The 25,448-nt window shown below is 35.7% G+C and overlaps 3 protein-coding genes across 3 annotated transcripts; all 3 read left to right on the top strand.

Moving 5' to 3' along the window:
* Nucleotides 1-4,847: 4,847 nt before the first annotated feature.
* LOC146139846 (uncharacterized) lies at nucleotides 4,848-6,883 on the top strand. Its single transcript, XM_083392532.1, has 2 exons — nucleotides 4,848-5,099; nucleotides 6,731-6,883. The coding sequence occupies exons 1-2, from the start codon at nucleotides 4,848-4,850 to the stop codon at nucleotides 6,881-6,883; spliced, it is 405 nt and encodes a 134-aa protein (XP_083248658.1).
* A 3,122-nt stretch (nucleotides 6,884-10,005) lies between these two features.
* LOC146139845 (uncharacterized) lies at nucleotides 10,006-15,548 on the top strand. Its single transcript, XM_083392531.1, has 5 exons — nucleotides 10,006-10,257; nucleotides 10,851-10,995; nucleotides 11,972-12,078; nucleotides 13,490-13,686; nucleotides 15,278-15,548. The coding sequence occupies exons 1-5, from the start codon at nucleotides 10,006-10,008 to the stop codon at nucleotides 15,546-15,548; spliced, it is 972 nt and encodes a 323-aa protein (XP_083248657.1).
* Nucleotides 15,549-18,068: 2,520 nt separating this feature from the next.
* Nucleotides 18,069-23,611, top strand: LOC146139844 (uncharacterized). The gene is made up of 5 exons (XM_083392530.1): nucleotides 18,069-18,320; nucleotides 18,914-19,058; nucleotides 20,035-20,141; nucleotides 21,553-21,749; nucleotides 23,341-23,611. Exons 1-5 carry the CDS (start codon nucleotides 18,069-18,071, stop codon nucleotides 23,609-23,611), a joined length of 972 nt encoding a protein of 323 aa, XP_083248656.1.
* The last annotated feature ends 1,837 nt before the right edge of the window (nucleotides 23,612-25,448 follow it).

Genomic DNA, 25,448 nt, shown 5'->3' with positions numbered 1-25,448 from the left:
AACCTAAAGTGCTATAGAATAAATTCATGCAAATAAGAAATAAATTCATGCAAACAATGTCCCATAGTGAAATTATTTATTATTTTGGTATTTAGCCAGGAAAGGTTTCGAAAAAAAAGTATGCAATTTATTTAGTTTTAGGAAGCCTCTATAAAAATAATAGAAACAAGCCAGAAAAAGAAAAAGCTGAATGAATTTTCTGACATCAACCACGTTAAAAAAAATATATTTTTGAAATTTAGTGTCAAACATCTGGCAAGCCTTGTAAGAATTTCTATTCTATACTTTTCAGGTGTCAGTCTGTGGTTCTTACTCATATATATTTTTTTTTTTAGTTTTTGTATAACGCATTAGGTCAAAAAAGGGATCTGAAATATGGTATAATATATAACGCAAAGTGTGACTTCTTTTAAAATAATGCTCGAAATATCCCTATTTTGACAAGCTGGTAAGAAGAGGAACAGGTGATAATGGTATACAAGTGTAATTTACTCAATAAAATATTCCAAATCCAAGAAAAAAAAACGAAAATTGCCTAAATGAAAGCGGCTTAAAATGAGCCGCGGGCTGGGGTTATTTGCTTGGTGAGCCGGTTGCCGCCCGCTGGTTTTATTAAGTATAATAATTCCTAGTTGGGAGCCTATTTTTGCGGCAAAACAGTTCGCATTGAAAACATTTATAATAAACTTCCTTAAATGTAGGCCAACATATTTTTAAGGCCGGTTCACACTGCAAAATACTGCAACTTTTGCATTTTTTTTAAACCCAAGTGCTTAGTGCAGCCTATGTGACAACCGTTGTATTCCATTGGCAGTTCTGCAATGCGACTCAGTCAAAAGAGAATTTGAAAAGGCCGCTCAAATTATTTGCAGCGGTACACTAAGTGTGGAAAAGATTTTAGCGATGGAAGCAAACATTAAGGAAATGGTTCTTGCTACAAATACTACTCGTCGCATACGGTCAAATAAACTTGTCGCGTTTATCAGTCCTTTGAAAACTGTCGGTGGTCTAGCCAAGACCGACTTGGTCCAATTAACCAACGCTACTGCTTTCGACTCTATATTCCAGGCTAAAAACGGCACCACGGCAGTTTTCGCTGCATTTGAGGTAAGTAAAAACTCGACGTCGAAATCTTCACACAAAGCTGCTGGCAGCTCGGCTAGCTCCACAACCTTCTATGTGGATCTTTCTCCGCTGGTTTTCACCGGCGTCTCGGGCTACGACGTTGCGACGGGTTCGATACTGAACGGTTCAATATCCTTGTCCAAGAGAGTGGCACAAGACGACGAGAGCGCAAAGCAGGTTTGCAAAGTATCCGAAGGAAAAACAAACGCCTCGTCAGCAGCCACAATGAAATACGTTCAACTAGTATGTGTGTTCCTTGACCAGGGAACCGGCGGCTATTCCTCTACTGGGTGTCGTACTTCGGTGAATGGGAGTTATGTTGTCTGCGAGTGCGATCACCACACGGTGTTTTCGATATTGCTCGCAGTAAAGATCGTCACCATACCACAGGAGGTCAAGGTGCCGATGTATTTTTATTTTTTAAAACGATTTGGTTAGCCTGTATGCATACAATCGTAAAATAATAGGGCAGTGTTTATCGAATATTTTTCGCTTGCGAAAGACTATAGGTGAATCTAAAAATATTTGCCGCATATTTTGCACAAAACAATAATATCATTACTTGGTAATCGCCCCAAGATCAAAAAGGAAAAATTATACATTTAATTATCGCGTGTTGAACTGCATTTCTATTTGTTAGAGGTAAAAAATAATTCCTAAAATAACAAAAAAGTGGGATTGACAGCGATCGAACTTTTGTCCAAATCAACGTCGCCATCGCCCTGCTGCTGCTCCACCTTGCCAATTTGTTTCATAACATGGCCGTTACCAATGACACGATTTGCCTTGTTCTTACAGCTACAATACAGTTCTTTCTTCTCGCCACAGGTAAGCATTAATTATAGGATGTTTAAGTAAACCTTGCGAGGAAATACACTGCAAAAAGTTCAGCAAGAGAGCGTTCTTTTGGTTTGGAGCAACATTGCAGGCAGGTATAACTAGTTAGGAGTAACTCTCTAAATAACCAATCAACCAACATATATTTTTTATTATTTCCTCCAGAAACAAATAAAAGACGCAATTACCGTTGCCTTTGCCACTTTTGTCAAGCTGGGCGATTGCACAGTTCGTTTTTATGGTTTTCTAATATTTTTAGGTTTTTGGTTTATGCTTGATGGAATCCGCATGATTATGGCTTTCAGCTTTACTTTACGCTTTCGTGCTCAAGATCCTCAAAAGAGATCTAAGGCGTTTTTCGTTGTCGGCTGGTCCTCCCCAGCCATTATAGTTGGCTCAGCGCTTATCGTTGGTCACCTATATTCTGGCAACTATATGACGCCTGGCCTCCACTACACTCAATGTCACCACATTCAACAGTTCAACTTCGTACGATTTACAAAACAAACACTGTATAATTTACCTGAAATAGAAATAGATTTACCATGATATAAGATAACTTGTTTATAACTACTTTCATTGTATTCGCCAGGGAATCCGTAAATATGACAGATGTTGGTTGGCTCCTAACACGATGGAATACATTTTATCTGTAACTGTCCCGCTTGGGATTATCCTATTGGTTAATAAGCTGGATTCTGGGATTCTTTACAGGTGCCAATAATGACATAATATTATCACTTCTATTATTATATTAATACATCATTAATATGACAAGTCAGAGTCCTGAACTCCGTCTAAGTTCCTATTTAAGTCATAGATTCTCATTAAAATAAAACCGTTCTTCTTCTATAAAAAAATAGCTAGAAATTGATTATTGCCTCTAAAACTATAAAATGAAGAGCATATTAAAAATTATATGAAGTATCATTAACCCAGTTGTCACCTCTTACCTTAACATTGTTTAAGCTATTTTTTAAATAGCATAGTATAGCTTTACTTTTATTACATATGAAAACTTGCGCGTTTTTTATTTGCTCGCAAATTTTCCTTTAACACGCACGTTCCGATTTGAAAAAAAAATGCTATGTTTAATTTTCAAAAAAATCCAATTTCGAAAAGTTTGACGTCACAGGACTCGGCGACAAGGTGACTTAGAACGTGCTGACGTACATCCACATGTCAATCAACGGGCTACAGGGTGCGGCGGTGTTCTTCTTTTACTGCATCAAGAACGCCACGATAGCCCGAAGTCTTCTGCGTTCTCGAAACCGTTTGCAAGGTTTACTTGCACGGGCGTCTGACCTTCCCGCCATTCCGAACGTGGCATACAACCGAAGAACCGAGACTGTCCACTTTTAACTGCATTGATGCTTTATTCTTCTAGGTACACAAAATGTTTTCGGCGTCTCCGTTTTGTTGAATCTTGCGCGCCTTGCAGCCAATTGTGACACGTGTAGAATCCGTAAATCAAATATAGCTGAAAATAACTCTAAGTCATTTTTTATTGGTGTGTAGTTATTTTACTCAACGTAATACAACGCAGCATTTCGCCGCAGCTGGTACATTACAGAACGCAATGAACAGTGATGTTTCGAAATTTGGTTAAACTTTGTTTTATCGAAATTGTTTATGACGATACTAATTGTTAACCTTAAAGCGACCACGATAACTAATCAGAGACAGTTTCGAGATATTAAGTGCAATTAGTTATAGCCATTGTACACAAGAAGGCGAAACCGAACATTTCCTCTTACACATCCGTTGATTTGGGTCTCATGTGCCGATTACCTTTTTATTATATTATTTCTTAATAAATTTATGTATCAAGTGTGACTTTGTAGGCCACTTTTTAAGTAGAAGAGTGATTGAAAGGTGACAGTCATCTTGATCTTGCTTTTAGTCAATAAAAGGAATAATTTACAAATTCACCAACAAAAATGATAAAGTGGCACTATTGGTTTGCTTGCTAAATCAGTTAAAGTTTGTTAGTAAATAGTCTCAAAACAAAGATCGTATATTAAATTGCCGCTGTGAACAATTTTAATAGTTTCAGATGAATTTAAATCCACCCAAAAAATATTTTAAAAAACAATTTCGCCCAAATAGAAGTATAGGAAAGATACATATGATCAATAAACTATTATTTTCACATCAAGCCGATCTAACTGCGGGTTTTAGATACTTGAAACGGGTTTTAAACATAAAAAGGATATCTACATTTTGAAGTCGAGTGAGTCACATGCCCCTTTAGGGGTAATTTATAGGCCTGTTGACTGTGGTAGACTTTAAACCGTTGGACTGCGCACTTCTTAAAACAAAATTTAACAAAGTGCGCTAGAGCAGTGCTTTCCAGCTTTTTTCAGTCCGCGACCCACTTTAAATGAAAGTTTTATTGTGCGACCCACAATGAGGTACGATCAAATTGTTTAGCAATGATTTCAAATGCAACTATATAATTAAAAATAAGATTAACAGTTACATAAAACCCTCATCTTTACTACTGGCGTACGTACGAAAATAGTTAATGTGATACAACACATCTAATTGATACGTATTTGTTACATTTGTTGCATAAATGTTGAAAAACATTTAGTTATTACGACTTCCTTGTTATCTAACCCTACAGATCATTGTATTTATGACGTTCATTTCATTTTTCTCGTGGTGACGATAATACGACGTGCACTAAGGTTGCAGCTGTGGGCAATGTTAAAGGAGATATTCATTAAATATAATTAGTTGTAAAACATTACCTATATAGTGTAGGTTAAAAATCGTATAACCATTCTGTGATTGATGAAATTCTGTGATTGATGAAAACTAATGCACATGAGTTTGCAGGAAAGGTAATTTTATACAACGTTTGTTAACACTTTGCAATAATGAAAATCATAATTGCTGGTATGTGCAAAACTGGGACTAAAACGATGAACGCGGCGCTGACGTTGCTGGGATACGAAGTATATGACGTTTTGGAGAACTTGTGGTACTTTGGTGACGACTGGCTAAATATAATTACTAAAGGAGCAAAAATTTCCGACTTGCAGCGAATGTACAAGGACATCGATGTTGTGTGCGACCTTCCCTGTCTATTTTACTGGGAGGAGTTACTGGAAGCTTTTCCAGACGCAAAGGTAGGCCTATACATGTCTTAGTTTAATGTGGATTTGTTATATAGTCAAATATTAATATAAGTGCTTCAAATTGCAATGAACCACTTGTAGTGTTGATTTGTTCTAACACGGTTTGTATTTTTCTGGTAACGTCGTTCTTTTTTGGCGAAACTCTGCTTTCTGGAAAACCTGCGTGTTATTATAATGAATAAGGGATTGCTTGAAAACTTTGAGTCCCACCTTTTTAAAATAAAGCCTAAAGAATTCGTAAAATAGCCATTTAAACACTCGCTTAATTCGACAATAGCTTGACATTGAAAAATAAATTCTACGCAGGACACATGCAATATTCTCGACATTACCCTTAGATAAAACGGCGCCATAAGCACGATAAAACCTCCCCACAAAAATCACGCCACACGTTTACGTTGGCAAGCTGTTGCTTACAGTATAAATCGCCAAGGAAGCACAACAACGTTGAACATTTCCTGATTGAGCCACCGCATCCTGTGTGAGCATGCTATTAAAGTTACGATGATTATTTTTATTAGGGCCTTTGATGAAATCCTTTCTTCAACACACCTGCTAAACAACACAAACCGTTACGGCATTACAAATACATTGCAGCGATTGCCCGGATATTATATATTAAAAGATAAACTAATACTTCTAGGTAAATAAATCCTAAAAATTACGATAAAAAAATTGAGAGGTAGGAAGGATGTATGTAAAAAACATCAGACAAAACATTACGTTGCAGCATTCCTAAAAAAACCTTTTCGGTGTCTGCTTGTAAAGAAAAAAGTGGATAAATCCCACAGAACTCTGTATTTAAGAAATGATGACTATAGGTTGCCATAGTTTCCTTCCACACATGACCTTTTGTAGTCTCTAATGAACACCAATGGATCAAACAGGTCCAAATACACAGTACGCCTAAACAGTGTTCCCGCTTAGCGCTTTTCCTTTGCGCAAAATGTGAAAAAATCGGGCACTTAATTTTTGTGGAAGGTGCGCAAGACAATAAAACTAAAAAGATTTTTTACAAGTTTCGATCGTTAACTATTTCGCAAGGATAGTTAAATACAAAACTTCTGGAACCCTATCTTTACTTCATCCCAATTAAAAAAAATTAACCAACTTTCTTTCGCACAAGCTGTACGGATAAAATGTGCCCAATATAGTTTTATTCTAGTTGCATGTCAATACAAAAGTGACCAACCTAGCATTTTTATGTTACGAGCGAATTATAAAGTGCCTAAATTAGTAGCTGATATGTTTTTGCGCTTTATGCTGGTGTTAATTAAAAATTAAATATAATAAATCACAATATTTTTTTTCGTATATATTTTTTAAGTTAGCTGGATACACATGACTTTCAAGAAAAAAATTTATGCCTAAGTAGTAAGGTATAGGTTATGTGCACCCGACTTGCCATTGGGGTTAGCAGGTTGAAAGAATTGTAGACCTTTGGGGCAATTTTACGTTTGGTACTGTCATTCGACTTAAGCTCAAAACTTTGGGCCCTGCGCAAGTAGTTCAAAAAAGAACGCTGGGCCTAAATATTTTACGAGCACGCAACGGCAAATTTAAAGTGTTGAATATTACCCTTACCACAAATCATTTCTTTAAACGACTAAAACTAATTTCAGGTTATTCTGACAACTCGCGACGAGAGTTCTTGGTATCAAAGCTTCCAGCAACAAATGAGAAGTCTTAGCTCCGATTATGGCTTGATACTTTTAAAGGGCACCACTTATATTGGTTGGAGACTCCTCGCTGCTTATAACGCCTTCTGTGAGTGAAATTTGTTACATATTGTCCATTCTCAAAGAAGGTCTTAAGTAATTAGGTTTCTCTAAAATGTATTTGTAAAAATAATACCTTTTCAGAAAGAAATTGGAATGTGACAAAAACAACAAAGATTAATTTTGACCTTTAAACAAGGTCGATTTTTGTTAAATTTTTTCGATATGTAAGATATATTTAGTTATATTAATGTAGTAATTTTTTGTTCGATGAAAAATAACTTGTGCACATCGTTTCTAACGGCCAGTCTCACAACCATTTACACAGTTTCGTGCTAAACTATACGCACATTTCACAATAGAATTCTTAAATATGTTTACAACAGTTTCACTTGTGGGAAACCGCGGAAAATGGCCGTGGTCCAAAATGAACCTGTACGACGAAGAAGCGGCAAAACGTATGTTTCAGAGGCACAATAGAGCAGTACTTCAGGTTTGCTTGTTTAGATAAATGTTAACTTTACTAAAAAACTAGATAAATGGGTAGATAAAGCTGAGCAAGGTGTAACTCATGTTAGTTATTTTTCAGTTTTTGTTTATTAAAATAAATAATCGCTGCTTAAGCTTGTGATAAAATGAAGTGCAACAATACGATCCTAAATTCTACCAAATCAAATAACAACTGAATAACAGCAGCTTTGATGGTTCTCCAGTTAAAATAGTGTATTCCTGGTTCTATAGGCATCATTATCAATAAATTAACTCAACGTTTAAAATCAAAGATTATTAGACGATTTGACATTTGGAAAGACACTGATCAAGTTAGCTTCACCGAATTTAAAACGCAACAAACCATTTTGGACGTTTACTACTACGAACTAAAAGCATATACTTTTAACTTTGAAAAGAGTACACCAACAATATTGTAAAATAAACCGTTTGTGACATTGTAACATCAGCGGCGTTTTAAGCATATGGAAGTTTCGTACTATGTGCGTTACAGAACGCTCCCAAAGACCAACTGCTAGTATACGAAGTAAAGCAAGGCTGGAAACCTATCTGCGATTTTCTTGGAGTCGATATTCCCGATGTGGAATTTCCGCATAAGAATAAGGGGGCTAGTTTGACAGCGGAACTGCGCAAAGAAAACAAGATTATGCGGCGATTGGAGAAAGAGCTCTTGGTTTCTCTTGGAATGTGTTTTATGTTGTTCGCTTTCTTTGCGTACAAATTACCCATTCGCCCATTAATTAATTCTGCGTTTTCTGTAATGCAAGTATAAACATTTTATGACATGGCCACTATTAGCTTGCTATTGATGCCAGTTATTTATCAATACAATAGCGTGGCTTCTGGATTTTATCGCAATAATATTTGAAGTTATTTGTTATATGACATGAAACCCAAACCTGTCCTTATTAAATAATCCTCCGAACGTGCTTTTCGACCTTTGAAATCACCGTTCGCACTTTTTTATTTCGGAAAATTTCCATCCGTACGAAATAAGCACACTAAGATTGAACCTTTACTTTTTCCTATTTGTAAAATAACAATGAGTGTATTAAAATCGTGAGCCTTATCCGATGTAAAATGGATAGCTTATAAGCCGCAATGAACCACAGAGAGACTATATTGCTGTACCTGTAACGCATAAGTGGACGCACCAGCTTATTTGATTACTGTATTAAACATAATGAAAAATAATAATATGCACCATTTTCATCCGCATATTCATCCGCACGACGTTTGTCATCCGCACTACAATTTTTTTTATCCGCACAAGTGCGCACGGGTTGAAAAGCACTGCTCTGAACGTATATGAACAAATAGTCATGACGATTTTGTAATATGCTTTATTGTAAAACGCGCTCACTGCTTTCTCCATAATTAAATTAAAAACTCACAATGCAGAAAGTGGCCTCTTCTTCAATACTGATGTGTTGTGAATACTTTTTTCTGAGTCGCCGCTATTCTGTATGGTTTGGGTTGCGACCTCCCATTCGCAATAACTTGTTTGCCTTTCAAGTAAGTCAATTCACCTCTTAGCAACTTTACCATTGTTTAAACTAGACCAACGTCAACATTGCGTCGCCTGTTTAACAGTATGTGGAATTATCAGGTTACATATTTCCAGGCCAAGTGTTTTCAAGACTTGTTTAGTGGTAGAATATTAGAGAACTTCTTAGCTAGTAATTTTAAAACGTGAATTTTAGAAAAGTAGAAATCGAATAAAAGAAAACATCTGTTGAATTTTTTCGTAGAATTATCTTTGTCGGTATTTGTCCTATTAAATGTATACACACTATAGGCATTTCCTTTGTTGAGGGAATTTCTCTGTTGGTATAAAAGCCATGTTTTATGCTTGAGTGTATACGAAGCGTTAGGAATGTTTTGAAAGAGGTGTTTATGAGTAGGGAAATTATAAACTTTAACTACAAATCACATTTACTAAGCCGTGACAAAATGCTAACCCTCATTCACCCCGTAAAAAGCGCACAGTGTGGCGTCGCATTGTAATACATCGACTCAGATTCATTGAAAGTTAAATTATCGTTTAATTATTACATTTATATTGCGCAATGCCCTACAAAGGAGTTCTCGCAAGAATAAACATTTTTGGGCATCTGACAAACAACATCAGACGTGAATGCACAGAGGCTGGTAAAACAAACAAGCGCATCTAGCGACAAATCTCTTTCAACCTATAATTTAACTAAGGATTGCAAAATGGTTTCAATCGGAAATTCAATCTACACTTGGCTAAAGCAATGCGTGTCTCTGATAATATGAGAAATTTATACGCAACATGCGGTCCGGCCCTCCAAGCTATTGAGTCCGGCCCGCACAATAGTTTTTTCTAAAATACATAAGCTAAGCAAAAGCAAGGGCGAGTTTCTACAACAGCTTTGGTTGTATCGTAAACACTCTTTCCAGGGGCGGATCTAATGACTCCGCCCAAACTCTATTTTTAGTTTGTTTTAAATATTAAAATGAAAATTGTTGTTTGTTTTATAGTGTCAGAATATGACGTCATATCGCGCCTACCACAACATGTTAAGTTTCTCATGTCGGCCCGCGGTTAAAAATGATTGCCCACCCCTGTTCTAGTTGAAAAAATGACATGGGCTCCGTTATTTTAAGCAAACTTTTTATTCAGGTCGGCCCACTTACCAACAATAATGAAAGTCATAGTTGCTGGATTGCCAAAAACAGGCACAAAAACAATGAACGAAGCGCTTACATTGCTGGGTTTTGAAGTGTATGACATTTTGGAGAACATGTGGTATTTTACCAACGACTGGAAAAAGATACTTACAAAAGGGGCTAAAATCGCTGACTTGCAGCGAATGTATAAGGACGTCGACGCTGTGTGTGATATTCCATGCTGTTTTTACTGGGAAGAAATACTGGAGGCTTTTCCTGATGCAAAGGTACTCGTTTTGGCTTAACTTTTGCCTATTAATAAACTGGTCCAAATTTACCTAATGTACTAGCCACTTTTCTGCTTACCCAAATCAAGGTATAGTACCTATACATTCGCAAATAAACAATATATATTTTTCGGGCAATCTCGAATTGTTTCTCAACCTTTTTTGGCTAGCGGCACCCCTCAGAAATAACAAGTAGATTGCGGCACCCCTACAAGATTTTTCCGTAGGTAATTCACTAGAACGTCGCAAAAAACGGAACTGCAACACACATCAACTCTTCACATTGTAGGAAGATATAATTTGATTTATTCCACTTTAATCTTTACAAAAAAAGTTGTAAGAGTTGGGCAAAAATCAGTTTCTTAAAGATTTTGAAATATCTTTTTGGCACCCTTGAGCATTAGAAATAGCACCCCAGGGTGCCGCGACACCCCGGTTGTGAACCACTGCTCTATCAGCATAAAACGGAAAGGCGTTAACATTAATCCGCAGAGCAATAATAATGTTATACTTGTTTAATACTACGACTATAACAAAATATTTAAAAATCTCCTGTTGCAGTGATTAAAATATAGAAATATAATTGACCACAGGTGATTCTTACAATCCGCGACGAGAATTCTTGGTACGAAAGCTTTTATAAACAAATGGAAAGTCTTGGTTCCGATTTAGGTCTTAAGCTTCTGAAGGGCAGCACTCTGGTGGGATGGCGGCTTCGCACTGTTAACAACGCTTTTTGTGAGTAGAATACGGCATACATGCAATAGCAGTACAATCAATAAACAAAGAAAGGCTGATTTTACATTATAAAACAGTTATCTAATAAAATTGAAAACCTGTTCAACACTGGCTATATAAGGTTGACGCTTCAAAGTTGCAACGTCATAAAACAGTTTATCCTAAAAATAATTCGTTATTCTCTAGCGAACTAGTGTGCAATTTGCAGCTAATTTCAGTTTAATCGAGCGAAGCACAACGCAAATCAGTTTATTTTGTTTGATTTCGCAAAACTTTTAGTGTCAAAGTCTACGGGACGCATAAGACACATAAAAGAGATACGTGTATTGCTCAAAATAACAACATTTATAGTTTAATTTAACAAAAATTGCAGTTCATAGAGTTGATATCTCCACACGGCGTAATATGCCTTCGTATATGTTTGCTAATTTTGGATGAATATATTTCCTTTAAGGTGTAAATGGACAACAAGCTAACCAAAATGAACCCAAGCTTGCGTGAGGCGCAAAAATTGATATTCAGATTAAAAGTTGGTAAAACAACTATTTTTGTGGCTTTAAACTTCATGGCTGCTAAAACACACACACATAAAAGCTTTAAATCCACGTTTAACGATTACTTGAATAAGAGCCATTTTGTTATACCCTATGATTATAAAAAAACGAATGTGGCAGATGTAACCAAAAACTAATGTTAGGCATAGCGCATAACCTTATGATCAGATGGCTAAATAATGCGAAGTTATTATTTAAAATGGCATAAGATTTGTTTGCCACTGATTGTGTCTGAAATAGGTTGATGCGCTTTGCGAAAAAAACTTATACAATTTGAGAAAAAGTTGGTAAAAAAATATTTTTGTGCCTTTAAACCTATAGCTTCATGGCTGCACAGAAACGACCTAAAAGCTTGAAATCATTTATATGGATTAGGTTTTGTAAAACTGTAAAAACTGTATGATTTTGTGAATTACCAACAGATGCACTAATTGGCAACCGCGGGATTTGGCCATGGTCCAAAATGAACTTGTACGACGAGGAAGCGGCAAAACGTATGCATCGGAAGCACAACAGATCAGTAATACAGGTTTGCTTAACAAGATCGAAAGACCATTTTACATAAAAATTACCTATGTATCACTTCACCGTGATTATTTTTTTAATTTTGCACCCGCTTATAACACCTGTTAGAGCACTATTATCCGAAAAATAAAATAATAAAAAATAGAAGTGTTTAAGCAAGATTTTGACTACCAACGAAAGGCATCTCCTCTAAAATAGCTTAAACAAACCATTCGGTAACTACAAGTTAATTAAACGATAAGTTGTCCTTTTTTAAAGATTGATCAAAAAGTTTTTTTAAGATTTGATCAAAAAGTTTTTTTCAAAAAGGTGATCAAAAAGTAGTTTGTGACGCTATCGCTAAATGCCAAAACCGCGCAAACCAAACAAAAACGCTGGATACGCCCCCTTGTGGGAAAGGCTTTTTAATGGTGAACGAAGCAAACTTGTCTTTATAAATGAAAAGTTTTGGCAACGTGCAAAAAAATGTGAACGATTACTTTAAAAGACTCTTAGTAGGATTTGTTTAAACACCTTGATATTATTTTAGACAGATTCCCGGATCGTTACTAATAGTTTTGCAATATGTTCTGTTGGAGCATAATCATCAATGTTCGTTGCGCCTTTGGAGTTATCCAATATGGCAAAACGTGCTTCAAGCCTTTTTCATTTTACTTGCTTGCGAAATAGATTTAACACAACTTTCTGTTAGGACATGTGTGTGCATTGTGCAACCTTTTAAACCGACGGGAGAAATATGAGTAGCCTAACCAGTTTAGACCGCGGACCAAACGCCACTTTCATCGATCAGATTCACCTCATCTTAAGTAATAGTAACCAAACGTTTATTTCTCCTTTAACTTTAATCAGTATACTTATCGATTTAAGATTCCTAAACACATATGACAAAAAAAGTCGATTGTCCAGCCCCATGAGTTGCAAGGCAACACTCTGAAGCTAATCAAAGTGATTGACAAACTATCAAACAAAATTAGTGCTCTTGTTCCCTTAATATATATAGTTAAGTAAGTTATAAAATTATACTCGTCAGAGTATTTGCGTCGCAGGCCAAAAACGATGTAGACCGCAGGATTCCAAGCCCCAGGGTGGGTAAATAGCAAAAAAATAAAAATAAAAAAATAAAAAAATAAAAAAATATTTTTACTCAAAGAATGCCGAAGCGATCAAGTTTTTATTTGAAAAATCACCCATAAAGTCTAGTTTTTTAGGTTTTGGGAATACTTTCAAGATGTGTTTTTGCAATATACGTGGGTGGCGCGATGTAATAAATTATCTACAAAGAGTAGTATTTCATGTCGTGATAAACTGGAAGAATTATAGAGAGAAAAGGCGTTGAATTGACAATCACTCATATTTTTCAGCCATAAATAATCCTAAAATTTTAAATCAACGAATTCGCGCTGCTTATATTGCAGAACGCTCCTAAAGACCAACTTCTTGTGTACGAAGTAAAGCAAGGTTGGAAACCTCTCTGCGATTTCCTTCAAGTCGGTATTCCCGATGTTGAATTTCCGCACAAGAATAAAGGTGCGACCGTGATGGCAGAAATGCGAAAGGAAAACAAGATTATGCGAAGGCTGGAGAAGGAGCTTTACATAACCCTTGTAATAGCGTTAGCATTGTTTGCAATATTGGCCTACAAAGTTATTGTAGGTTGGTCTATTTTTGCGCCATAACTTGGAAAGAGTGCAGCTTGCTTTTAATTGGTGTCACCTTTTATGCAAACAAAAAACCGTTGTGCTCATATAGAGTGTATTTTCGAAAGCATATCATGCCTTTGCCGTGGTATAGTTTTAGTTTAAATACATTTTACGACGATGAAATGGCCTCTTTGTAAAGAAGGTGCAGATTTCTCAAATACGATTTTGCATTAATATAAAAAAATAAAAGTTTTCTCAAAGCATAGCGTTTTTAAAATATTTCTCCACACAGCGCTAGCCTATTTTTGCATCGATAAGTTTTAAAAGTTTATTAATTTAGAGTTACCAAATTTTTAATTTGAATAGGGTCTCATCATATATTTGAACTTTTACGTGAATATCAAATAGACGAACCAACGTATGTTTGCAAATAAAATACGCAACACAGTGATTTTGGAAAGTTCAAGCCCGTTCAAAGCCCTGTGATTTCCGGAAACTTCCTGCGATGCTGAGAATAAACAAATAGCGTTGAGGGTGCAAATGCCTTAAGTTCTTCTATGTAACATATTCGTGTCAATAAATACCTTGTTCAACATCAGCAGAAACAAGTTTTACCTTGGGTGCTAAAATTCAGCTTAGTTCGAGCAGAATGATTGAGATAACTGCCTCTGTAACTGTAGTGAAAACTGGGATTGTCAGATAGCTTCCTTGGCAAAATGTTTATATGAAGAACTAACGAAATTGAGTTACTTCTAAACAGACTTGGACAACAAAATAATTCTAGTTTCAAAATTAATAAAACAGAGTAAAAAGCGGCTAATTATAATTATAATCTAGTTTGTGAATTGCTTGTGTGCTCTAATTCTAGTTCTTATCTAATTTGGATTTTCTTAAAAATGCTACTTTGTCTAACGGCATTTTTTTGGTCTCGCACTGGAAACAACGAATTAAATAGATACTGTTTGCCCGGAACGACCTGTAAGTAACTTTTAAAATGTAATTGTGAATAATTAAATGTAAAAGTTCAAATTCTGTTTTTGATTATTTCGGAAAATCTAATATTAATCTAATTTGAGAAAAGTAAAATGATCTAATTCTAAATCTAATCTAATTTAAAAAAATTAAATGCTCTAATTATAATTATAATAATCTAATTTTCAAAAGCTAAAACAAATCTAGTTGTCCAAGTCTGCTTCTGAATACATACAATTGTGTACAAAGGTTATATGATCGAACTACATTCCAACAATTGTTAAGCTCACTGAGCAAACTAGAGTTGACGGATTTGCCGAACGTGAAAAGATTTGTTTATATTTAAATCTTGAATGTGAGCATTAGCTGCGATATTTTATGTCCAAAACTGCAAAGCCATGGGAAAATTTTAAAATCTACAAAATAATTTAAATTGTAGCAACCTCGCTTTGAGCTTTGCCCTTGGTCATTAATGCTTAATCACAGATTCTCCTGATCTTAAACACAGATTCTCCTGAATAAAAACTTAGTTAACGTGTAATTTGAACTTAGTTAGCGTGTAATTTGATTAGCAGTAGCTCCTTCACCCAGCTGTGCCAAAATGAAAGTCATAGTCGCTGGAATGTCCAAAACTGGAACAAAAACAATGAATGAAGCTCTGACCTTGTTGGGATACAAAGTATATGATGTATTGGAGAACACGTGGTATTTTCGCGACGAATGGTTAGACATACTCAGAAATGGGGCAAAAATTGCTGAGCTGCAGCGAATGTACAAGGATGTCGATGCTGTGTGTGATGTTCCATGTCTATTTTACTGGGAAGAGTTACTGGAAGCTTTTCCTGATGCAAAGGTATACTAATTTCAATTTTATTTATGCTGTGGCCGTACTTGATATTATATGAAATCTATTTCAGTTCTGTCATTTCTCCTCCAAAAATATATTTTTAGCCATAAATGTTTAATAAAAATACAATTACTACTTGGAATTCGATTACGTAACTCTAACACAACGCCCTTATAAAGATTAACCAGTGCTGCACCCAAATCTTTTCTGGAAAGTCTGATTTTAATAAATTCGTGTTGAACTCAGCTGTGGTGACAATTCATCAGGTTTTGTGGTATAAAAATTAAAAAAATAAACCAAGATATGACAAGGATTTTAGGTGAAAACAGGTTGCAGTAATTTGATGGCATTTTGTTATAGCCTATGATTACAAAAAACGAATGTGACAGATAGATAACATGTAACCAAAAACTAATGTTACGCATAGCGTATAACCTCATGGTCAGATGGCTAAACGAAGCAAAAATATTATTTGAAATGGAATAAGATTTTTCTTGAGCCTAAAAGTTTCCCACCGTGGCACTACACGTTCGGTAAATAGTAATTTCATAACACGTGGTGTTTTTTTTAAGCATTTCGCTGTAAAATCATGAAATGTACATTGTAAACCAGCACAACCGCTGGTCGTCACTTGACTGTTTGTCGCTGATGGTGTCCGAAAAAAAAAAAAGCACAGTAGGCAGCCAGACGCTTCGCGGCCAGAATAAAGCAAGTGATATGAACAAATTCAGCATTAAAGGTTTTCTGCCGCTAGGTTAGAGTATATAGCTGTAAAGAACTAAATCGATTACGTCACACTATTGACTTTTGTCCCCAATGAGAGGCGTACAGGGGTGCAAGAAAAAATTGTCAAATATTTTTTAATTATAAAGACAAGTTATAGGTTTGCTTCGCAGCCAAATTTATATTAAGACCACTGACAATCATTCTTGTAAAAGTGCACCATGTCCAACCTATACCACGCAACTTCGGGCCACATCCGCTTTTGCCTGCTAAAGCACCGAAACTGGAAGCACAACATTGGGAGTATATGGACACTGACAAATAAGACCCGTTTAAAGAATATAGAATAACTAAGGAATGACACCCTGGTAAAGTATAGTAGAACTGCGCTGTACCCCCCTGGTATAATATAGTAGAACCGCACCATACCCCCTGATATAATATAGTAGAACCGCGCTATACCCCCTGGAAAAATATGCAAAAACCGCACACCCTGTCGCGCTCACTGCTTTCTCCATAATTAAATTAAAAACTCACAATGCAGAAAGTGGCCTCTTCTTCAATACTGATGTGTTGTGAATACTTTTTTCTGAGTCGCCGCTATTCTGTATGGTTTGGGTTGCGACCTCCCATTCGCAATAACTTGTTTGCCTTTCAAGTAAGTCAATTCACCTCTTAGCAACTTTACCATTGTTTAAACTAGACCAACGTCAACATTGCGTCGCCTGTTTAACAGTATGTGGAATTATCAGGTTACATATTTCCAGGCCAAGTGTTTTCAAGACTTGTTTAGTGGTAGAATATTAGAGAACTTCTTAGCTAGTAATTTTAAAACGTGAATTTTAGAAAAGTAGAAATCGAATAAAAGAAAACATCTGTTGAATTTTTTCGTAGAATTATCTTTGTCGGTATTTGTCCTATTAAATGTATACACACTATAGGCATTTCCTTTGTTGAGGGAATTTCTCTGTTGGTATAAAAGCCATGTTTTATGCTTGAGTGTATACGAAGCGTTAGGAATGTTTTGAAAGAGGTGTTTATGAGTAGGGAAATTATAAACTTTAACTACAAATCACATTTACTAAGCCGTGACAAAATGCTAACCCTCATTCACCCCGTAAAAAGCGCACAGTGTGGCGTCGCATTGTAATACATCGACTCAGATTCATTGAAAGTTAAATTATCGTTTAATTATTACATTTATATTGCGCAATGCCCTACAAAGGAGTTCTCGCAAGAATAAACATTTTTGGGCATCTGACAAACAACATCAGACGTGAATGCACAGAGGCTGGTAAAACAAACAAGCGCATCTAGCGACAAATCTCTTTCAACCTATAATTTAACTAAGGATTGCAAAATGGTTTCAATCGGAAATTCAATCTACACTTGGCTAAAGCAATGCGTGTCTCTGATAATATGAGAAATTTATACGCAACATGCGGTCCGGCCCTCCAAGCTATTGAGTCCGGCCCGCACAATAGTTTTTTCTAAAATACATAAGCTAAGCAAAAGCAAGGGCGAGTTTCTACAACAGCTTTGGTTGTATCGTAAACACTCTTTCCAGGGGCGGATCTAATGACTCCGCCCAAACTCTATTTTTAGTTTGTTTTAAATATTAAAATGAAAATTGTTGTTTGTTTTATAGTGTCAGAATATGACGTCATATCGCGCCTACCACAACATGTTAAGTTTCTCATGTCGGCCCGCGGTTAAAAATGATTGCCCACCCCTGTTCTAGTTGAAAAAATGACATGGGCTCCGTTATTTTAAGCAAACTTTTTATTCAGGTCGGCCCACTTACCAACAATAATGAAAGTCATAGTTGCTGGATTGCCAAAAACAGGCACAAAAACAATGAACGAAGCGCTTACATTGCTGGGTTTTGAAGTGTATGACATTTTGGAGAACATGTGGTATTTTACCAACGACTGGAAAAAGATACTTACAAAAGGGGCTAAAATCGCTGACTTGCAGCGAATGTATAAGGACGTCGACGCTGTGTGTGATATTCCATGCTGTTTTTACTGGGAAGAAATACTGGAGGCTTTTCCTGATGCAAAGGTACTCGTTTTGGCTTAACTTTTGCCTATTAATAAACTGGTCCAAATTTACCTAATGTACTAGCCACTTTTCTGCTTACCCAAATCAAGGTATAGTACCTATACATTCGCAAATAAACAATATATATTTTTCGGGCAATCTCGAATTGTTTCTCAACCTTTTTTGGCTAGCGGCACCCCTCAGAAATAACAAGTAGATTGCGGCACCCCTACAAGATTTTTCCGTAGGTAATTCACTAGAACGTCGCAAAAAACGGAACTGCAACACACATCAACTCTTCACATTGTAGGAAGATATAATTTGATTTATTCCACTTTAATCTTTACAAAAAAAGTTGTAAGAGTTGGGCAAAAATCAGTTTCTTAAAGATTTTGAAATATCTTTTTGGCACCCTTGAGCATTAGAAATAGCACCCCAGGGTGCCGCGACACCCCGGTTGTGAACCACTGCTCTATCAGCATAAAACGGAAAGGCGTTAACATTAATCCGCAGAGCAATAATAATGTTATACTTGTTTAATACTACGACTATAACAAAATATTTAAAAATCTCCTGTTGCAGTGATTAAAATATAGAAATATAATTGACCACAGGTGATTCTTACAATCCGCGACGAGAATTCTTGGTACGAAAGCTTTTATAAACAAATGGAAAGTCTTGGTTCCGATTTAGGTCTTAAGCTTCTGAAGGGCAGCACTCTGGTGGGATGGCGGCTTCGCACTGTTAACAACGCTTTTTGTGAGTAGAATACGGCATACATGCAATAGCAGTACAATCAATAAACAAAGAAAGGCTGATTTTACATTATAAAACAGTTATCTAATAAAATTGAAAACCTGTTCAACACTGGCTATATAAGGTTGACGCTTCAAAGTTGCAACGTCATAAAACAGTTTATCCTAAAAATAATTCGTTATTCTCTAGCGAACTAGTGTGCAATTTGCAGCTAATTTCAGTTTAATCGAGCGAAGCACAACGCAAATCAGTTTATTTTGTTTGATTTCGCAAAACTTTTAGTGTCAAAGTCTACGGGACGCATAAGACACATAAAAGAGATACGTGTATTGCTCAAAATAACAACATTTATAGTTTAATTTAACAAAAATTGCAGTTCATAGAGTTGATATCTCCACACGGCGTAATATGCCTTCGTATATGTTTGCTAATTTTGGATGAATATATTTCCTTTAAGGTGTAAATGGACAACAAGCTAACCAAAATGAACCCAAGCTTGCGTGAGGCGCAAAAATTGATATTCAGATTAAAAGTTGGTAAAACAACTATTTTTGTGGCTTTAAACTTCATGGCTGCTAAAACACACACACATAAAAGCTTTAAATCCACGTTTAACGATTACTTGAATAAGAGCCATTTTGTTATACCCTATGATTATAAAAAAACGAATGTGGCAGATGTAACCAAAAACTAATGTTAGGCATAGCGCATAACCTTATGATCAGATGGCTAAATAATGCGAAGTTATTATTTAAAATGGCATAAGATTTGTTTGCCACTGATTGTGTCTGAAATAGGTTGATGCGCTTTGCGAAAAAAACTTATACAATTTGAGAAAAAGTTGGTAAAAAAATATTTTTGTGCCTTTAAACCTATAGCTTCATGGCTGCACAGAAACGACCTAAAAGCTTGAAATCATTTATATGGATTAGGTTTTGTAAAACTGTAAAAACTGTATGATTTTGTGAATTACCAACAGATGCACTAATTGGCAACCGCGGGATTTGGCCATGGTCCAAAATGAACTTGTACGACGAGGAAGCGGCAAAACGTATGCATCGGAAGCACAACAGATCAGTAATACAGGTTTGCTTAACAAGATCGAAAGACCATTTTACATAAAAATTACCTATGTATCACTTCACCGTGATTATTTTTTTAATTTTGCACCCGCTTATAACACCTGTTAGAGCACTATTATCCGAAAAATAAAATAATAAAAAATAGAAGTGTTTAAGCAAGATTTTGACTACCAACGAAAGGCATCTCCTCTAAAATAGCTTAAACAAACCATTCGGTAACTACAAGTTAATTAAACGATAAGTTGTCCTTTTTTAAAGATTGATCAAAAAGTTTTTTTAAGATTTGATCAAAAAGTTTTTTTCAAAAAGGTGATCAAAAAGTAGTTTGTGACGCTATCGCTAAATGCCAAAACCGCGCAAACCAAACAAAAACGCTGGATACGCCCCCTTGTGGGAAAGGCTTTTTAATGGTGAACGAAGCAAACTTGTCTTTATAAATGAAAAGTTTTGGCAACGTGCAAAAAAATGTGAACGATTACTTTAAAAGACTCTTAGTAGGATTTGTTTAAACACCTTGATATTATTTTAGACAGATTCCCGGATCGTTACTAATAGTTTTGCAATATGTTCTGTTGGAGCATAATCATCAATGTTCGTTGCGCCTTTGGAGTTATCCAATATGGCAAAACGTGCTTCAAGCCTTTTTCATTTTACTTGCTTGCGAAATAGATTTAACACAACTTTCTGTTAGGACATGTGTGTGCATTGTGCAACCTTTTAAACCGACGGGAGAAATATGAGTAGCCTAACCAGTTTAGACCGCGGACCAAACGCCACTTTCATCGATCAGATTCACCTCATCTTAAGTAATAGTAACCAAACGTTTATTTCTCCTTTAACTTTAATCAGTATACTTATCGATTTAAGATTCCTAAACACATATGACAAAAAAAGTCGATTGTCCAGCCCCATGAGTTGCAAGGCAACACTCTGAAGCTAATCAAAGTGATTGACAAACTATCAAACAAAATTAGTGCTCTTGTTCCCTTAATATATATAGTTAAGTAAGTTATAAAATTATACTCGTCAGAGTATTTGCGTCGCAGGCCAAAAACGATGTAGACCGCAGGATTCCAAGCCCCAGGGTGGGTAAATAGCAAAAAAATAAAAATAAAAAAATAAAAAAATAAAAAAATATTTTTACTCAAAGAATGCCGAAGCGATCAAGTTTTTATTTGAAAAATCACCCATAAAGTCTAGTTTTTTAGGTTTTGGGAATACTTTCAAGATGTGTTTTTGCAATATACGTGGGTGGCGCGATGTAATAAATTATCTACAAAGAGTAGTATTTCATGTCGTGATAAACTGGAAGAATTATAGAGAGAAAAGGCGTTGAATTGACAATCACTCATATTTTTCAGCCATAAATAATCCTAAAATTTTAAATCAACGAATTCGCGCTGCTTATATTGCAGAACGCTCCTAAAGACCAACTTCTTGTGTACGAAGTAAAGCAAGGTTGGAAACCTCTCTGCGATTTCCTTCAAGTCGGTATTCCCGATGTTGAATTTCCGCACAAGAATAAAGGTGCGACCGTGATGGCAGAAATGCGAAAGGAAAACAAGATTATGCGAAGGCTGGAGAAGGAGCTTTACATAACCCTTGTAATAGCGTTAGCATTGTTTGCAATATTGGCCTACAAAGTTATTGTAGGTTGGTCTATTTTTGCGCCATAACTTGGAAAGAGTGCAGCTTGCTTTTAATTGGTGTCACCTTTTATGCAAACAAAAAACCGTTGTGCTCATATAGAGTGTATTTTCGAAAGCATATCATGCCTTTGCCGTGGTATAGTTTTAGTTTAAATACATTTTACGACGATGAAATGGCCTCTTTGTAAAGAAGGTGCAGATTTCTCAAATACGATTTTGCATTAATATAAAAAAATAAAAGTTTTCTCAAAGCATAGCGTTTTTAAAATATTTCTCCACACAGCGCTAGCCTATTTTTGCATCGATAAGTTTTAAAAGTTTATTAATTTAGAGTTACCAAATTTTTAATTTGAATAGGGTCTCATCATATATTTGAACTTTTACGTGAATATCAAATAGACGAACCAACGTATGTTTGCAAATAAAATACGCAACACAGTGATTTTGGAAAGTTCAAGCCCGTTCAAAGCCCTGTGATTTCCGGAAACTTCCTGCGATGCTGAGAATAAACAAATAGCGTTGAGGGTGCAAATGCCTTAAGTTCTTCTATGTAACATATTCGTGTCAATAAATACCTTGTTCAACATCAGCAGAAACAAGTTTTACCTTGGGTGCTAAAATTCAGCTTAGTTCGAGCAGAATGATTGAGATAACTGCCTCTGTAACTGTAGTGAAAACTGGGATTGTCAGATAGCTTCCTTGGCAAAATGTTTATATGAAGAACTAACGAAATTGAGTTACTTCTAAACAGACTTGGACAACAAAATAATTCTAGTTTCAAAATTAATAAAACAGAGTAAAAAGCGGCTAATTATAATTATAATCTAGTTTGTGAATTGCTTGTGTGCTCTAATTCTAGTTCTTATCTAATTTGGATTTTCTTAAAAATGCTACTTTGTCTAACGGCATTTTTTTGGTCTCGCACTGGAAACAACGAATTAAATAGATACTGTTTGCCCGGAACGACCTGTAAGTAACTTTTAAAATGTAATTGTGAATAATTAAATGTAAAAGTTCAAATTCTGTTTTTGATTATTTCGGAAAATCTAATATTAATCTAATTTGAGAAAAGTAAAATGATCTAATTCTAAATCTAATCTAATTTAAAAAAATTAAATGCTCTAATTATAATTATAATAATCTAATTTTCAAAAGCTAAAACAAATCTAGTTGTCCAAGTCTGCTTCTGAATACATACAATTGTGTACAAAGGTTATATGATCGAACTACATTCCAACAATTGTTAAGCTCACTGAGCAAACTAGAGTTGACGGATTTGCCGAACGTGAAAAGATTTGTTTATATTTAAATCTTGAATGTGAGCATTAGCTGCGATATTTTATGTCCAAAACTGCAAAGCCATGGGAAAATTTTAAAATCTACAAAATAATTTAAATTGTAGCAACCTCGCTTTGAGCTTTGCCCTTGGTCATTAATGCTTAATCACAGATTCTCCTGATCTTAAACACAGATTCTCCTGAATAAAAACTTAGTTAACGTGTAATTTGAACTTAGTTAGCGTGTAATTTGATTAGCAGTAGCTCCTTCACCCAGCTGTGCCAAAATGAAAGTCATAGTCGCTGGAATGTCCAAAACTGGAACAAAAACAATGAATGAAGCTCTGACCTTGTTGGGATACAAAGTATATGATGTATTGGAGAACACGTGGTATTTTCGCGACGAATGGTTAGACATACTCAGAAATGGGGCAAAAATTGCTGAGCTGCAGCGAATGTACAAGGATGTCGATGCTGTGTGTGATGTTCCATGTCTATTTTACTGGGAAGAGTTACTGGAAGCTTTTCCTGATGCAAAGGTATACTAATTTCAATTTTATTTATGCTGTGGCCGTACTTGATATTATATGAAATCTATTTCAGTTCTGTCATTTCTCCTCCAAAAATATATTTTTAGCCATAAATGTTTAATAAAAATACAATTACTACTTGGAATTCGATTACGTAACTCTAACACAACGCCCTTATAAAGATTAACCAGTGCTGCACCCAAATCTTTTCTGGAAAGTCTGATTTTAATAAATTCGTGTTGAACTCAGCTGTGGTGACAATTCATCAGGTTTTGTGGTATAAAAATTAAAAAAATAAACCAAGATATGACAAGGATTTTAGGTGAAAACAGGTTGCAGTAATTTGATGGCATTTTGTTATAGCCTATGATTACAAAAAACGAATGTGACAGATAGATAACATGTAACCAAAAACTAATGTTACGCATAGCGTATAACCTCATGGTCAGATGGCTAAACGAAGCAAAAATATTATTTGAAATGGAATAAGATTTTTCTTGAGCCTAAAAGTTTCCCACCGTGGCACTACACGTTCGGTAAATAGTAATTTCATAACACGTGGTGTTTTTTTTAAGCATTTCGCTGTAAAATCATGAAATGTACATTGTAAACCAGCACAACCGCTGGTCGTCACTTGACTGTTTGTCGCTGATGGTGTCCGAAAAAAAAAAAAGCACAGTAGGCAGCCAGACGCTTCGCGGCCAGAATAAAGCAAGTGATATGAACAAATTCAGCATTAAAGGTTTTCTGCCGCTAGGTTAGAGTATATAGCTGTAAAGAACTAAATCGATTACGTCACACTATTGACTTTTGTCCCCAATGAGAGGCGTACAGGGGTGCAAGAAAAAATTGTCAAATATTTTTTAATTATAAAGACAAGTTATAGGTTTGCTTCGCAGCCAAATTTATATTAAGACCACTGACAATCATTCTTGTAAAAGTGCACCATGTCCAACCTATACCACGCAACTTCGGGCCACATCCGCTTTTGCCTGCTAAAGCACCGAAACTGGAAGCACAACATTGGGAGTATATGGACACTGACAAATAAGACCCGTTTAAAGAATATAGAATAACTAAGGAATGACACCCTGGTAAAGTATAGTAGAACTGCGCTGTACCCCCCTGGTATAATATAGTAGAACCGCACCATACCCCCTGATATAATATAGTAGAACCGCGCTATACCCCCTGGAAAAATATGCAAAAACCGCACACCCTGTCGCGCTCACTGCTTTCTCCATAATTAAATTAAAAACTCACAATGCAGAAAGTGGCCTCTTCTTCAATACTGATGTGTTGTGAATACTTTTTTCTGAGTCGCCGCTATTCTGTATGGTTTGGGTTGCGACCTCCCATTCGCAATAACTTGTTTGCCTTTCAAGTAAGTCAATTCACCTCTTAGCAACTTTACCATTGTTTAAACTAGACCAACGTCAACATTGCGTCGCCTGTTTAACAGTATGTGGAATTATCAGGTTACATATTTCCAGGCCAAGTGTTTTCAAGACTTGTTTAGTGGTAGAATATTAGAGAACTTCTTAGCTAGTAATTTTAAAACGTGAATTTTAGAAAAGTAGAAATCGAATAAAAGAAAACATCTGTTGAATTTTTTCGTAGAATTATCTTTGTCGGTATTTGTCCTATTAAATGTATACACACTATAGGCATTTCCTTTGTTGAGGGAATTTCTCTGTTGGTATAAAAGCCATGTTTTATGCTTGAGTGTATACGAAGCGTTAGGAATGTTTTGAAAGAGGTGTTTATGAGTAGGGAAATTATAAACTTTAACTACAAATCACATTTACTAAGCCGTGACAAAATGCTAACCCTCATTCACCCCGTAAAAAGCGCA

Source organism: Ascidiella aspersa, chromosome 6 (assembly GCF_963924565.1).
Source record: "Ascidiella aspersa chromosome 6, kaAscAspe10.2, whole genome shotgun sequence".
Lineage (NCBI taxonomy): Eukaryota > Metazoa > Chordata > Ascidiacea > Phlebobranchia > Ascidiidae > Ascidiella > Ascidiella aspersa.
Note: the sequence above shows the minus strand (reverse complement) of the source record. Positions and strands in the feature narration are given on the sequence as shown.